At 49.5% G+C, this 16,010-nt stretch overlaps 2 protein-coding genes across 2 annotated transcripts in view; one reads left to right on the top strand and one right to left on the bottom strand.

Moving 5' to 3' along the window:
- Positions 1–8,712, top strand: part of LOC103757830 (G protein-activated inward rectifier potassium channel 1-like) — an 11,495-nt gene extending 2,783 nt beyond the window's left edge. Inside the window, exons 2-4 of the mRNA XM_008924004.4 lie at positions 4–511; positions 5,799–6,015; positions 7,463–8,712. Of these exons, the coding sequence (XP_008922252.3) occupies positions 4–511; positions 5,799–6,015; positions 7,463–8,037 (1,300 nt within the window). The 3' untranslated portion in view covers positions 8,038–8,712. The remainder of the gene's footprint in view (positions 1–3; positions 512–5,798; positions 6,016–7,462) is intronic.
- Positions 8,713–9,526: 814 nt separating this feature from the next.
- FTSJ3 (FtsJ RNA 2'-O-methyltransferase 3) lies at positions 9,527–15,985 on the bottom strand. The gene is made up of 20 exons (XM_029964490.1): positions 15,881–15,985; positions 15,664–15,710; positions 15,414–15,493; positions 15,201–15,300; positions 14,724–14,918; positions 14,434–14,549; positions 13,736–13,840; positions 13,514–13,614; positions 13,354–13,434; positions 13,123–13,281; positions 12,698–12,833; positions 12,394–12,599; positions 12,155–12,278; positions 11,968–12,061; positions 11,512–11,662; positions 11,336–11,412; positions 11,154–11,256; positions 10,892–11,075; positions 10,710–10,804; positions 9,527–10,439 (listed from the first exon to the last, which is right to left on the bottom strand). The coding sequence occupies exons 2-20, from the start codon at positions 15,686–15,688 to the stop codon at positions 10,250–10,252; spliced, it is 2,322 nt and encodes a 773-aa protein (XP_029820350.1). The 5' UTR covers positions 15,689–15,710; positions 15,881–15,985; the 3' UTR covers positions 9,527–10,249.
- Positions 15,986–16,010: the final 25 nt, after the last annotated feature.

Consider the following 16,010-nt stretch of genomic DNA (forward strand, 5'->3'; position numbering starts at 1 on the left):
CAGCCGCTACCTCTCCGACCTCTTCACCACGCTGGTGGACCTCAAGTGGCGCTGGAACCTGCTCATTTTCCTGCTGACCTACACGGTGGCCTGGCTGGTGATGGCCTCGATGTGGTGGGGCATCGCCTACCTGCGAGGTGACCTGCACCAGGCGCACGATGACACCTACAGCCCCTGCGTGGCCAACGTGTACAACTTCCCCTCCGCCTTCCTCTTCTTCATAGAGACCGAGGCCACCATCGGTTACGGGCACCGCTACATCACCGAGCGCTGCCCCGAGGGCATCGTGCTTTTCCTCTTCCAGTCGCTGCTGGGCTCCGTGGTCGATGCCTTCCTCATCGGCTGCATGTTCATCAAGATGTCCCAGCCCAAGAAGCGAGCCGAGACGCTCATGTTCAGCCGCGCCGCGGTCATCTCGCAGCGGGACGGGAGGCTCTGCCTCATGTTTCGTGTCGGCAACCTCCGCAACAGCCACATGGTGTCCGCCCAGATCCGCTGCAAGCTGATCAAGGTAAGGGCTGGCACGACAGCGGGTGGCACAGGGCACCCGGGTTGCAGTGGGCAGCGTGAGCAAAGTGCGGCGTTGTGTCCCTGGTGCAGCTGTCGTGGGGCTTCTCCTGTGCAGCCCCTGCTGCTGCTCTGGTGGGCTCTGCCCTGGCCCGGGGAGAGCTGCCCTGGCCCTCGGTGTGTGAGTGAGAGGGGCAGTGCGAAGGACTGTGAAGAAGTCGCAGTGGCTGGCCATAGGAGGAGCCAGGGAAGAGCCAAGCTGGCACAGGGAAAAACAGCCTCATCAGAGATCTCCCAGGGGCATTCCGGTGGCTTGTGAGGCTGGCAGGAAGGATGGATGTGGCAGGATGCAGGATAGCTGCAGGAAGGGTACTAAGGCATGCTCCTTAGCAGGTGATGGCTGGAAAGAAAGAATTGGTTAAGGACAAATATCAGCCTTGACCTCCTCTTCCCCTTGGGGAAACTCGGTGATCTTGAACTTGCAGAGCTTTATCCCAGTGATCCAGCTAGTGACCTCCTAGCATTTCAGAGGGATTGTACAGGTGCTTTAGTGGAAAGACCCTTTGATTGTCATCAGTACCTATTTAATAATCACTGACGACGGTTAGCATAATTCAGAACGCAAGAAAACTGAAACTCAAAGATCATAACAAAACAAATAAATTATAAGGAGACAGTGGAATTTGGCAGGCACGAAGGTCTGGAAGATAAATCAGATGGAGCTGAATGGAAGAAAAACACTGTATAGAATTGCTGAGGTGGAGCAACACAGCAGCTCTCAGCAGCTGTGTCTTGTCATGGGAGCACATCTGGGGAGGACTGTCAGAAGTGGGATCCCAATGATAACATTAATTTCAGAATGTCGTATCTGAGTGTTATAAATGTTCATACTCTACCTGGTAACCCACTCTTTGGAGCAACTGTCTTTTTTAATAATCTGCAGAAATAAACATGAAGCAGTAGGTGATGGAGCAGTGGTAAATATGGAAGGCTGTTTTCCTTCTGTTCTGGGCACAACACTTGACTGAGATGTTAATTTTTCTTGGTGCAGAATACCATTTAAAATGGGGAATCTACTAAGATTCAAAAAAATGTTGGATATATATGGGAACAAGCTGTCAGGAGTTACACTGGAGGAATTTTTGTAGGAATTGGAAAGCTAGCTAAACCATGTTTTTTGTTGCTCTCTAACTTCAAAATTAGCAGAAAGCCTCCTCTCAAGCTGGAATGCAAGTCAAAGTGGAATAAAAGCAGTGTCATAGTTTTGTTTTTACAGTGATGGTAGCTCATTGTAAATTCTTTTTGAAATAAGACACTGAATATACAAAGTGTGCTTTCTGCTGACAATCTATTGCTACACAATGCTGATATGCAAATGATTGGGACAGAAAACTCAGGGACATTGATGGATCTGCTTGACCAATTTCTCTTAGGATAGCCAGCTTAGGATAGGCTAGACAATGAATCAGTGAGCAGTTCTTGATTTTTTTTTTTGTACAGTTGTCATGCCCATGACTTGTCTTAAAGCTGCTTTGCAACCTTTGGCAAATATAAGCTATGAACAGTGGAAAAATTAAAAGTGAATGTGCACCAGCTGCCCCCTCAGTCCTCACTGCAAGGTGTGGTATTAGTTCCTGTGGCTTTCTGTAAATCCTCCTCGTTTTGTGAAAGTGCCTGTTGAACTGGACACATCATTCTAGCAGTCAACAGTGGCTGTTCAAGTGTCTTATCACACTTTTGTCCTTGAGATAGGAGATGTTTTTAGTAGTGAATGTAGTGTTTTGGTTGGACCAATGGAGCTCTTTACCCTTTGTAAATAAAGTACACCAACCTGAGTCTGTCTGAATGGCATTTACTGACAGTGTGATGTATGCCCTAAGATATTCAGGAGATTGCAGTGGTGCCACCACTGTCACCACACTGTGCTGGCTTTTCTTTGTGTCCAGGGACTGTGCAGCAGCACAGGGTAGTGATGTCGTGCAAAAGTCTGGAGCTCTTTTTAGGCTGGGTCGTGGTGAGTTTGGAGAACAGTTACAAAACTAACTGTGTGTGTCTCAGCAAAAACTTCTCCAGAAACCTGAGTCTTTCTAATTTACATCGAGTACTGTAGAAGAAGGAAAAAGCAAAATTCTGGGGTGAGAAACAGTAAAAAGCTGTTTGAACTGGCTGCTGAAAACCCTGCAGTTTCAGATCGTGGTCTTTTCAGTGTCACAGTGAGCTTTATTTTTCTGCCTCTTGGTTTCTGGACCTTACTCATGTGCCTCAGGCAGTGTGGTGATCAGTATTGATTTTTTAAAACTTAATTACGCCAGCTATTCTTATCTTATGTTGATGGGATTACAGGTGTGATTGATAAACATGATGGTGTTGGAGTGTAAAGTGCTCTGTGTAGTGTTTCAGATGGTTTTGATTCAGAAAGCTGAGGACTGTAAAATCATCATAGCCTGTTTTCAACATGTGCTAACAATAGTATTAAAAATACTTCTTGCAAGCTGATAGCCCAAGTGTGGAGCTGAAGCCCAGATAGGTGAGATGATTCCTCTCAAATGCCAGTACTGAAAATACCCTAGTACTGTTTGGCAGATGACCACATGCCACTTTAGCATTTTCCAGATTCCTGAGTTTCTCTACAATGTACTACAATATTAAGCTCGATGGTGCTGCATCTTTTGCATCCCAGTTTTTTTATACTCCAATGCTTAATGAGCCCACCTGGGTATCAAAACATAATTATGCGAGTTCTCTAAGGAGTGAAGTGACAGAGGGTTAATAAAAATAAAACTGCATCATGTCCAGTTAAAGGAGAATGTGCATAAACAACAGGGTTTAGAAAAGCAATAAGAATGAATACAGGATAGGAGTGAAGATTTGAAGGACATAAGGTGTTTGTTCACTAAAACAAAGTGATGATGCAGTGGAAGTGTGCCTGGTAATAAAAAACAAAACAAAGATCCAGTGGCAGAAAGTTAAAGACACGGGAGTCTTTTTTTTTTTTTTAGACATGAAGAACTTAACCTTTGGAGAAATTCATCTAAACCTTTAGATTCTCTACCTCTGACCACATTTAAAATGCAAGCTGGGGCATTTCTAAGTAATTGTGCCCTTGTTCAAGCATTGTATTGATCTGCGAAATTTGCTTGGCTTTGTGTTATATGAGTCAAAATAAAGAATCACAAGTGTTCCTTCCAGACTTCTTGCTGACAGTTTATAGTCCTCTGCCTTGTTTTGTGATCCTTTGAGTAAAGCTGTGTATGTGCAACAAAGGTCACTGGCTGGGAGCCTGACATATTGGGGCTATTAAGCTCTCTTCATTCAGGTTAATTGCTTTTTTATTTAACAAAGTTTCTTTTAAAAATTCTCCATGGCCTGCATAAATCAATCCTGTGTGTAAGATACTGAATACCTCAAACACAACCTTTTGCTTTCTCCCAGATCTGTTACCTCTAATCATCCTCGCTGGATTTGTTTGCTTTTGAATGGATTTGATCGAAGACTCTTCCACAGAGAAAAATGGTTTGTAGATCAAACAAAGTTCTTAAGTCAGTCAGGCAGCAGTTTTTGTGCAAATAGGCACATTTTTTGTCCAGGTAGATGTATTTGATAAAACTTTGGGACAGTTTGAGGTTTTAGATGTTGGTTCTTGCAGCTCATGTCGAGCCTTGTTACCGTGGAGCAAAGAGCAAAGATCATGCACAGCCAAGGAATTTGGGCACCCATGGAAGGAGCAGCAGCCAGGCAACAAAGCAGGGGTGTAGTTCTGCAGCTTGGTTCTGCAGGTTGTCTCAGGAAAAGAGATGTTTTAGCAATAGTTTGGTTATACCTTTGCCCATAACAGAGACTGTCACGACCGGTATGTGTAGTGGTTCTGATCATTTTTATTTCATAGCATTGTCCTTTATGTTTCAAATCACAACTAATCTGTGAGAATGCTTTTACGAGAAACCAGCTGATGTTTTCTCTGTCTTCATCAGCAGTGGAGAAACTGGCTCTTGTCCTCTTGTGTAAGGGAGAACTTGGTTATTTAGTTAGGAATTTTTTTTTTTCCTTAGCAGAAAAACAAACACACTGCACATAAATGAAATCGTGCATTGTAATTAATATTCTGGCAGCTTCCTAACTGGTTATGTAATCACCAGTAAATATCAGGCAGTTATAACATCAGCATTTTTAAGATACATGTGGAGTGGAAGGACAATATGAAGATACACTAGTTGGTTAGGGAGTGTTTTTAAAGACTAGTAAAATAATACTAATTGGATTTAAGTTGATGGCAGAACTGCTACCTTTGACATGACCTCAAGGAATGGTGTTTCCAAGCAGTGGAACCAATACATTTGTCAATATGAATGCAACACCATTAAATTTATTTAGTAGATACAGAATAGTCTACCATTTATAATCAGTACTCGTCTTCCTTAAGAGTTAAGTGCTTTTTAATCAAATAATAAGCAGGAAGGATTTTAAAGAGGTTTTGTGTTGGCTGTGCAAAGCTTCTAATTTTAATGGGCAGTTTCCACCAGAGACCTTCAGAGACTGAGCTGAGGAGCTGCCTGGCCAACTGATGTCATTTTTAGTTATACTTTGAACACCAAGAAAATTTGGAGGGAACACTAAGGGGTGGAGGGAAGTTATCATATCAGTGTTTTTATTGGACCCATGAAATGATGGGAAGACAAATGGGGCACTTAAGTTAATAATATTATAAGTTCATTATTAAGGTCAGCTTAGAGTAGGTGGTACATGCAAATTGGCAAGGGATGACTGCATCATCAGCATCAGTTCAGGTGGTTTTGTGGAAACATCACTTACCAGACATATTGTACCATTGCCATGTTTACCTTTGAGTTAGTACATCATATGCCATCTGCCAAACAAAAGTCAGTAACATACAAAAATAATGGAACATGAATTCAAGCAACAGATTCAAATGTGCTCAGCTTGCAGATTTTATTTTTGATAACAGGACCTTTTGCTGCAGGATATTCCTGTTGAACATCCATTGCAAGGCCTGTAGTGTGGCACATGACATTTTTGTTGAAGTATATACACACATATATAACTCATGGTAAAGTTTGTAGATGGTGATGAATCCTAGGGCACAATAAGAAGAGTCAAAATTGTTCTTACACAGCAGCCTTGTAGTATTTAGCATTACTTGTATTCCATTATGAAGAGCCCAGAGCTAATATATGTAGATGATAATGTCATGGAAGAGGCAGGTTTAAACTTCATTGCACTGATTTCATGTTTTGCCTCACGTGGTGATTACTAAATCATCTTTTTATCTTTAGTCCAGGCAGACACCGGAGGGAGAGTTTCTGCCACTAGACCAGTGTGAACTGGATGTTGGATTTGGAACTGGAGCCGACCAGCTGTTTTTAGTTTCCCCTTTAACCATCTGTCATGAAATTACCTCAGAGAGCCCCTTTTTCTGCCTCTCACAAAGATCACTGAGAAGTGAGCAATTTGAAATAGTTGTCATCCTCGAAGGAATCGTTGAGACCACGGGTAAGATTTAGAATAATACCCATACTCTAATTTTTAGTCTTTTCTTTTTTGTCCTGATATTTTTAGCAAGGCAGCTGTTAGTCCTGGATGCTTCAGAATATCCTGCCATATGCTGCAGAGCTTCAGTGGCCTGTTCCAGTGAATAGGAGACCTCTCTCCCCCACAGGGCTCTGCATTCCCGATTCCCAGATTGGCCAGTACATCCAAGAAGAGACACAGGCTCCTGATTTAAGGACCACCACTCTGAAAGAAAGTTGCCAGTGCTGCAAAATCTCTTTTCTGTGTAGCTTGCATTAAATTGAATGCAGAATAAGGAGTCCAGTTTTACAGCACAAATACAGACCTTGTCAGCCACAAAGATTGTAGGTACATATGATTATCAACAAATACGGGCAGGGCTTTTTTTTTTTTTTCCATTTGAGTATGGTGTTGTCCAGATGACAGCTGACTTTGTGGCCTTGTCTTTTGAGAACTTAATTGTTTTATGAATGCTGTGAAAACATGTTCTAGTTATATAAGAAGCTCTGCATCAAGGATCTGTGCACGTTGTTGAAGTCCAAATCATCAGTATTCTGATCTTCCTCTGCTGCCTTCTGAGGATTTGTTAAGCTTTGGTTAATCACAGTGCATTTTCATCCTTTCTGCATTTACAGTTGCATGGAAGATAGCTTCAGTGTAGCCTAGCCTACAGAAGGAATGGAATGTTACATTTTTCATTTAGCTTTAGCTCCCCCCACACCTGATCCTCACCAGAGAACTCTGGAAGCCTCTGCCAAGCAATAGTTCTTTCTCCCAAGGTGACTTCCAAGGAACAGTATTACAAACTCTGTCAAGATTGAGAGAATTGGGATTGTTCAGCCTGGAAAAGAGAAGCTCTGGGGTGACCTAATTGTGGCCTTCCAGTACCTGAAGAGAACTTACAGGAAAGATGGGGCAAGAGCATTTAAAGGACAAGGGAGACTGGGTTAAAATTGAAAGAGAGTAGGTTTAGATTAGATATTAGGAAAAAAGTCTTTACTTTGAGGGTGGCACAGGTTGCCCAGAGAAGCTGTGGCTGCCCCATCCCTGCAAGTGTTCAAGGCCAGGCTGGATGGGGCTCTGAGCAACCTGATCTAGTGGAAGGTGTCCCTGCCCATTCTGAGATTTTATGATACAAGCTGTAAGATTGTTGTTGCTGTCAAGCTGATACTGTTTTAATTTTACATTCTGCTTTTGCTTGGTCTCTAGTCTGCAATATTTAATGCAATATTTGTGTAAGACTCTAGTCAGTGAACTAGAGGCACTCCATTGACATCAGAAGATTGTCCAGGAAAAATCACCCCATTTTATAATCCATAAAATTATTAGTTTACAGGCTACAATTGATTTTTAGCCTTGTATTTTTTGTTGTAGATGCCAGTCTGCTTGCTGACATTAGAATGCCATGCTTTTGTCTCTGTTCCCATAGGAATGACGTGTCAAGCTAGGACCTCGTATACAGAAGATGAAGTCCTTTGGGGTCACAGGTTCCTCCCTGTAATGTCTCTGGAAAATGGTTTTTTCCGTGTTGATTATTCTCAGTTTCATGCTACATTTGAAGTGCCCACTCCTCCTTACAGTGTTAAAGAGCAAGAAGAAAAGCTGTCCCTGTCATCTCCTTTCAGTAGTCCCGTCGATAATAACAAAACCAGAGGAGAACAGGTTTGTCTGCTTGACTGTGTTGATATTGCAGGAGAGAAGGACAAACTCCCTTTCAAACTTCAGAAGATTAGCTCAGGAAAGGAAAGCCTTCCACAAAGAGCCCTGAGAATGAGTTCCAGCAACACAGAGAAGACTTTCAGTACTGGAGATCTCCTGAAAATTCAAGAAATAAGTCCCAGCTCTGAGGGTGAAGACAGTGATGACAGGATGCAGCTGAAAGCCTCAAAAATAAGTGCTGAGGCTTTGACTCAGTCTGCCAGTGATCTCGAGTTACACAGGATCTCTCCAAGTACAGGTGCTCTGGAGGTGAAATTGGAAGATAATTTACCTGCCAAACTTTGAAAAATGAACTCTGATTGCCTCTCTTAAGAGCTGAAGAAACAGGAGTTGCTGCTGATAAACTGCATTTAACTGAGACTGCTGATCTGAGAAAGTTGTTTTACAGGAAAGTCATAATTTGGTTTTGCCACTTTCAGGAAGAATGATCCTTTTTGCATAATTGTTCTGTACAGATCCAATTTAGGTAACATAATAGGACTTTGAGGAGGCAGTAAGATTAAACTGTCATGCCAAAGAGATCCCTGCCCTAGTGATGTTTATCAGCATGCTCACTGCACATCTACATTGTCTTCTGTGTATGCAGATGCTTTTTCATGAAGCAAGGATCAGATCTTTAAGTCACAGGGGGTGTAACACCAGCTGAAACGTGGTTTTGTGCAGCTCAGATCTTGGACTGTTCCTGAAGTATAAAACAACAGAACACAGGAAAAATCTGTGATGCTGCTTGGTCACAGTCCAGTTCTCTCTGAGGGACCCCTTTGGAAAGTGGCCTTCCTGTGACACCTGGAGACTGCATCCCTCATCAGTGATCTCCTTCTGTGCTCCCAGTGTCTCATTCATTGCCAGGCAGGTAAAGGAAGCAGTTTGCAATAACCATTTGGGTCATTTGACTCTCATAAACGTGTTCAGAACTAGACCTCAGCATTTGATTAGGTGGATCACATGTTGAATTTTAACAACCATATCACCAGTCACTGTGAAGGGAACCTGAGGTCAGTAGCTCAACTTAATGGTGTGTCTCATACTGCAACTAAATGAAATTTTAGTTTGAAGACCTTGTAATCAAATAAAACCAAAATGCTCTATAATGCTCAGTCATTACACGTTCTCAGAGTTTTACTAATGAATGGTAGTGTCATGTTGATAATGTTTGTTACATTTGCCTTCTCCATTTGTGTGTGATTCTCAATAATTTTGTAGATTTGACATTTATTACTATTCAGCTCAGTCCACTTCAGCCTGTGAAAAAAGTTGGGTTTTTTTTCCTGGTTGCTAGTGAGTAAGCATAATCCAAACTTGCTGTTTTGTAAACTGCAGTGTTCAGTAGCTCAGCATATAGGGTGTTTATCACCAAAGCACTAGCACAGCCCTCTCCAACAGAAGGATCAAATTCTGCTCTTGTTACATGGACAGAATTCAATCAAATTTAAAAGGGGTGGCAGTGGCCACTTTGATTGGCAAGGCATTCCTTGATGGCAAAGTGATATATCCAAGCTGGGAATGACTTGGTTTGCATAACTTGCTATTTCTTGCTTTGATCTGTCTACAGTGTGAAACTGGAAAATGGTATTTTATGCAGGGGTCAGATTTGCTCGTTGTTGTTTGTTTTCAACGTGAATTTCAATGTTATGTATGTGCTGAAATCTGTATTTTCATTTATTAACTGTATTTGTATGGAGTACTTAGATGACAACGTGAAGTCTTGAATGATGATGAATCTCCCTGCTCATCAGAACAGCCAGAGTTGGTGTGAAATAAAATTACATCCACCTTGGGTCTCAAGCAGTCTTTACTCCAACGTGCATGTTGACAACAAAGTCACCCCATCCTCAGGCACACCTCCCTCTATTTTGAGGGGAGGAATGTCCAGATGCATCAGAGCAATGAGCTGCTGACCAGGGCAGTTTTCACTCATTTTGTGCCACCTTTGGGGGTGAGTAAAAACAGGGGGTGAGGAAATCTGGGGGGTGATGATGTCATTAGGAGCACCCCAGTATCCTAATGATACTGGGCTCAGGGGGGTTATGAGGAGTCCTTCCAAAAAAGGGAGGTTATAACCCAAAAATGCTTGAAAATACAGGGGGATGTGTGTGTAGAAAACAGCCCTGCCCACACCAGTCACTCACTGGTCCCTGCTCCTTGCCCCACCCACTCCCTGCACCCACTGTCCTGCCCCCTCGGTGACAGATACAGCCCAGGGATGTGCCCCAGAGCCACAGCCTGTCTGGGGACAGCCAGGGCTGGTGTGGATGCTCCCGTGACCTCCACAGGGTGAATCTCAGCAGAGCCAGCAGGTGAGACTGGAGATGTGGCCAAATAAACCCTCCCTGCCCCAGGGGAGGGCAGGAGGCACTGTCACATCAAGGCACAGGCTAAGAGACTAAGAGCAGTGTGTGACCAAGTGCCAGCCCTGTCCCCAGGGCAGGGGACAGCAGTGGAGGACAGGAGCCAGCCCTGAGCAGAGTCCCTTGCTGGGGACAGAGCCTGTCCCACATCACTTGTGGCGCTTTTTCTTCTGTTCTTTGCGTTTCTGAGCCCTCACATCCTTCTTGAGGCGGCTGTCGACGACCTTGAACTGGCCCTTGACGCCGGGGGGGCGGCGCACACGGGGTCCTACCCCCTTCTTGGCCACCAGGTAGGTGACCTGTCGCTTCTCCTTGGCCAGCCCTGCCTTCTTGTAGATGCTGTGGGAGAAGGGTGAAAGGTCAGAGCAAGTCCCAGTGTCCAGCCCAACTCAGCTCCAGCAGTTTGGCTTTTGGCCCTAAAACCAGTATTAGGCCTCACTCATCTCTAGGCTCTGTGCCCAGGCTGGGCTGCCCCTCTTTGTTCTGCCACCCCAGATGCAGCCTGGCTGGGTGACACAGAGCTGTCCCCACGCCATGGCTGCAGGGACACAGCATTGTCAGCCAGCCCAGCACCACGGGAAGGAGCTGGATCTCAGCTTGGCCACTCACCGCCGCAGCTGGGCCACCTTCTCCCGCTCCGAGATGTCCACCGTGTCCACCACGGCCTCCGCCTTCTTCTTCATCTGCTCCATCTTCTTCAGCATCTGTGGGGACAGCGAGGGTGAGGGACAGGGGGTCGGAGGAGGGAGGGAGCACCCGGGAGAGGGATTTGGCCCCACAGCCCCACTCACCCGCCGCTTCTTGCGGGCCTTGGCCTCCGCCACCTTCTTGATGGGGCGGGCGTTGATCTCACGCCAGCGCTGCCGATAGGCCTCCACCGTCTGCCGGTCCACGGGCACCTGCTTGCACCGGTGCTGCTTCTCCTCCTCCGTGAACCACTCGGGCAGCTCCCCCTCCTCCTCGTTGTAGGAGTACCTGGGGAGGCACTCGGGTGACAAGGGGTCCCCACCTCAGTTCACCTGCCCCCTCCTGCAGCCCCCACAGCTCCGGCACCTGTTGAAGGAGTCGTCGATGAGGTCCCGCCGGGCCTTTCTGGAGGTGGCGATGACGGAGCCCAGGGCCAGGCCCTCTGCGTCCAGGACACGGGCTCTTTTCACTGCAGGAGGGACACGTTAAAGCTTGGCCTGGCCCCGCCTCCTGTCCCTAAAGAGGGACCCACAGGGCCTCCCCCTCACCTGGGTTCTCAATGGGCACCACCTCAAAGCCACACGGCTCGACACGGCCCCGCTTCCCCCTCACTGCTGTTGGTGGCCTGTGGAGAGGAGCGTGGTCAGGGCTGGGGTCCTCCTCTCCCAGCTCACCAGGACTCTGGAGCAGGGGAGAAGATCCTGACCCCCCTCCCAGCCCTCACCTCTCCTCGTCACTGCTGCTGTCGTCGTCACTGCTCTGCTCATCCTGTGCTTCACCAGTGCCAGGTGCTGCATCTGTGGCTGGTGGGGGCTCGGCTGGAGCCTCCTCCTGGAGCACCTGCTTCTTCTTCTGCCCTTTCTTTGTTGCTTTGTCTGGGAATAGGAACCACTGGGTGAGAAAGGGCCAAGGGAGACCCCACTGCAGACCATTCCTCTAGAGATCCTGCTCATTAACACTGCACTAATGACAGGTCCTTAACAACACAGGCTGGGAACAGCCTCTGGCCTAGTGGATGGTGTCCTTGCCCATGGCAGGGGTTGGAACTGGATGACCTTTAAGGTTCTTCCAATCCAAACCATTCCATGAAACTGCTCAGGGCAGTATCCCCATTGCGGTTGGATCCAGAGCCCCAGACTGGGCTGTGGGACTGTCCCTCTGTGCCCCCCCAGTGATTCACCTCTCTGGGACTCGCGCTGCCTCTCAGCCAACATCTGGGCCTGCCCCAGCTCCAGGTCCTCATCTGCGTCATCCTCAATGCCAGCAAAGGCGTCCTGGGGTGGGGAGCAGAGGGTCAGACACAGGGCAGCCCTGGGGAGCTGCTGGGGCCGAGGCTGCCCCACCATTTCTGTCCCAGTGGGACTCACCTTCCCAAACCACAGGCTGGTCTGTCGCTCCTCCAGCACTGACTTCTCCTCCAGGGGCACCAGCAGGGGATTCTCCTCTTCCTCCCCTTCTTCCTCTTCTTCTTCCTTCTGCTTAAACTTCGCCCTGTGACAAGGAGCAGCAGGATCAGTGCCCCCAGCCAGGACAGGGTGCCCACTGCCGGATCCTGGAGCTGCTCCAATGGCAGCTCCTGCTCCAGGGAGGCCTCTCCCATTCTCACCTCTTCCCACCCTGCTCCCGCCTCTCCCGCTCCAGCTTGCGCTGACGGGCCTCGATCTCCAGCAGCTCCTCTGGGTCCAGGTCACTGTCCAGGGACACATCATCCTCTTCTTCATGATCTGAGACATAAATGTCATCGTCCCCAGGGCCCATCTCCAGGAGGGTGTCTGCTGAGGCCATGTCCCCCCGGGACAACTCATCCAGCAGCTGCAACACAAGTCAGACAAGGCACAAGTCAGGCACTGTCCCAGCCCTGATGGCCCTGGGGAGCTCCCAGGGGAGCCCAGGCCTCCCCCACCACACACCGGGGTCCTGTGGATGCTGCGCAGGGAGAACATGCTGGTGTCACCATCGTCAGCGATGGACACACCAGGCAGGTCCATCTTCAGCTCCACACGCTCACGCTGCTTCCGCTGCTCCTTCAGGATCTTCTTCTTCTTTCTGAGAGAGGGGAAGGAATGAGGCCACACTGCCACACACACCCCAGAGGCTCATCCACTGCCACAGTGGTGCCACATGTCCCTTGGCAGCACTGGCACCCCCTGTGGAGGGTCCCCAACCCCGGGACAAAGGGGGCCCCCAGCTTCATCTGCTTGGAGGAGAGGAGCCCAAGGCCCCCAGACCCACAAACCACCCACTGTGAGAGGAACAGGCTCTGACAGTCCCACCTCTGTCTCCATGGCTGGAACCCCCCATGCTCCCCCATCTCTCGTCCCTGAGATCTTTTTACCTCTTCAACTCTGCCAGCTCCTTGGCCTTCATCTCTGCCAATGCCAGCTCCACCTCCTCCTCCTCCTTCTCCACCTCATCAGCTGCAGCTTCTGGCACCATCTTCTTCACCTTCTTCTCCTCCTCCTCTCTGCCTTCCTCCTCCTCACCAGAGCTCAGGCTGCCAAAAGGAAGGAGCTCAGAGCAGCTGTGCTGGGCACAGACCCATCCCACCCCTGCTGTTTGCTCCTACTTGATATCCAGCTCCTTTGCCTGCTCCTTCAGCTTTTTGGCCAAAAACCGACGCAGCTTTGTCCTCCAGTTCAGCAGGGCTCTGTGGGGAGGGGGCAAACTGTTAGAGACCCCCCCTAGGCCCAGCTGGTGTGTCTGCCTGTCCCAGTCCCTCCCAGTACCTGAGCTCCTTGCGGCCCAGGACGCGGATGTCCTTGCAGCACTGGCGCAGCTCCTCCGTGGTGGAGCTGTGGTTCTCCAGCTCCCCGTCCCCCAGCGTGATCTGGGCAGGGCACAGGGACAGGGCTGTTAAACCCCAGCCTCCCCTCCATGAGCACAGGGGCACCTGGCTCCATCTTTTCATCCCTCTGTGCTCCAAGGTGCCCCTCGCTTCAGGCACGCACCTCGTTGGCCTTGGAGAGGAAGTCCACGGGGTTGGGAGCCTTGAGGAAGTCCATGAGGGTGAAGCGGTGGTAGAGGGTTGTGTCCCCATCAGCATAACCTTCTGCCTGTGGGGGAAAAGGGGCTGTGGGGGGCCAGGGCAGGGCAGAACCGAGCAGGTGCCACCAGCCCTGAAGGATGGATGGTGTCACCTAACTCGTGTCTGGCTGCAGTGTCCACCTGAACGTGTCTAATGGTTGGATTTGATGACCTCAGAGGTGTTTTCCCACCACAGGGATTCTGTGAGTCCATATGAGCCCACCAGCCCCAACCCAGCAGCTCCACAGCATCTCCCAGTCCCACCCCAGACATGGAGAGCTGACACTCACAGAGGTTTGTGTCAGCTCCATGCCCAGCTGAGACCACCTGACATGAGCTTTACTGTCCTAAAGACATCTCATAGTCACACAAACCCAGTGGCCAACTCTTGTAGGGAGTTTAACTGATGGGTTTAACTGTAGGATTTAATTGACTCCTATCCAGCCTCACAACTTATATCTCCATTTCCCCATTGCTGCACCAACTTCTAGGGCTGAAAACCTCCCCAAAACTGGTTCTCCCACCACTTTGCATCCCCAGATCTTTCATTTTCCTGACCAATTTTGCTCATTACAATCTCTTCAGCCCCAGCCCCATTTGTGTGTTTGGCCCTTGCTCATACCTTTGGTTTCTTCTTGCTGACCAGTTCACTGACAGACTTGGTCTGAACCTCCACCTCCTTGAAAGCATGTTTTGGGTCAAAAAACTTGCTGTCGATTTTATCTGGAGCCTGATAACCTGGGATGGAGGAATCAGAGCCATCAGAGCCCTTCCTCCTGGGATGGAGGGAGCAGAGCCCTTCCTCCTGAGATGGAGGAATCAGAGCCCTTCCTCCTGGGATGGAGGGATCAGAGTCATCAGCAGGTTCCCCCAGCCCCATCCCAGCAGCTGCAGGTCCCCCCAGGTGCTCACCCTGGCACACCACAAAGATCTCAGCAGACTCGTTGCGGGAGGCCTGGGGCTTGGTGGCCTGGACCTTCTGGAAGAACTGCTGGAAGATCCACAGGAGGGGTTGGTAGTCCCGGGAACGGAAAACCTTGGTGATGAACCAGCCGCCCTTGCAGAGGAACTCACAGGCCAGCTTCAGGGCCATGAGGGTCAGGTTGGCTGGAGCAGGAGAGAAGAGGGAGTGAGGGTGTGACCTTCCCTGTGAGGGTGGGGAGGCTCTGGCACAGGTTGCCCAGAGAAGCTGTGGTTGCCCCTGGATCCCTGGAAGTGTCCAAGGCCAGGCTGGACGGGGCTTGGAGCAACCTGGGCCAGTGGAAGATGTCCCTGCCCGTGGCAGGGGGCGGGAAGTGGATGGTCTTTAATGTCCCTTCCAACCCAAACCCTAAAAGCAGCCACTGTCCCCACACTAGTGCCCCCCTGGTGCCCCCAGAGCAGCCCCACCTTGGGAGTAGGCATCGTGCACCCAGCTGGCCCCCACGTTGGGCGCCCCATCGTTCAGCACCACGTCCACCTTCCATGTCTGCAGCTCCTTGCGCAGGGCCTGGGGGACAGGGACACTCAGAACCCCTCCTGGGACCTCCACCTGAGCAGGTGGGGGGGTCATGACCCCCCTGAGCCCCAGGGCAGCAGGGGACACTGGGGGCAGGGACACACCTGGCGGCACTTCTCGGTGGTGATGTCCTCCTGCAGTGTCACCACGTTGGGGATGGGCTTGATGGGGACCAAATCCACTCCTGGGGTGATGAAAGACATCCCGGCCCCTCAAAACCAGGTTCCAGCCCATCCCACGTGGCTGCCCCACCCACCCTCTCCTCCTCCCAGGATCCCCAGTCCTTTCCCCGTCAGTTCCAGGGGCGGTGGTGGATGTCCCTGCCCCTCGTTCCTGCCAGATCCCACCACTCACCAATGATCAGGCTGGACACTGGCATGAATTTGGAAGCCACCTGAAGCCTGGGAAGAGAAGAGAGGAATGAAACCACCCAGGAGAGCCCCCAGCCTTAGACTGTGCTGCTGGGGTTTGGGATTGAGGACAGAGACACAGTGACAGGGCACGCACAGGACACTGTGATAGTGTCCCAGGGCAGCTGGTGGCACCAGGACACAGCCCCGACCCCACTCACCACCCGCCGGGGGCCGCACACAGATCCAGCAGAGCCCGGGCCTTCTGCAGGAACTGGAACTTCCGATTGAGCTGGAGCAGCTTGAAGGAGGAGCGGGAGCGGAACCCTGGGGGGCACCCGGGGGTTACCG

The sequence above is a fragment of the Manacus vitellinus genome, unplaced genomic scaffold (assembly GCF_001715985.3).
Source record: "Manacus vitellinus isolate BGI_N305 unplaced genomic scaffold, ASM171598v3 scaffold_72_pilon, whole genome shotgun sequence".
Taxonomy (NCBI): Eukaryota; Metazoa; Chordata; class Aves; order Passeriformes; family Pipridae; genus Manacus; species Manacus vitellinus.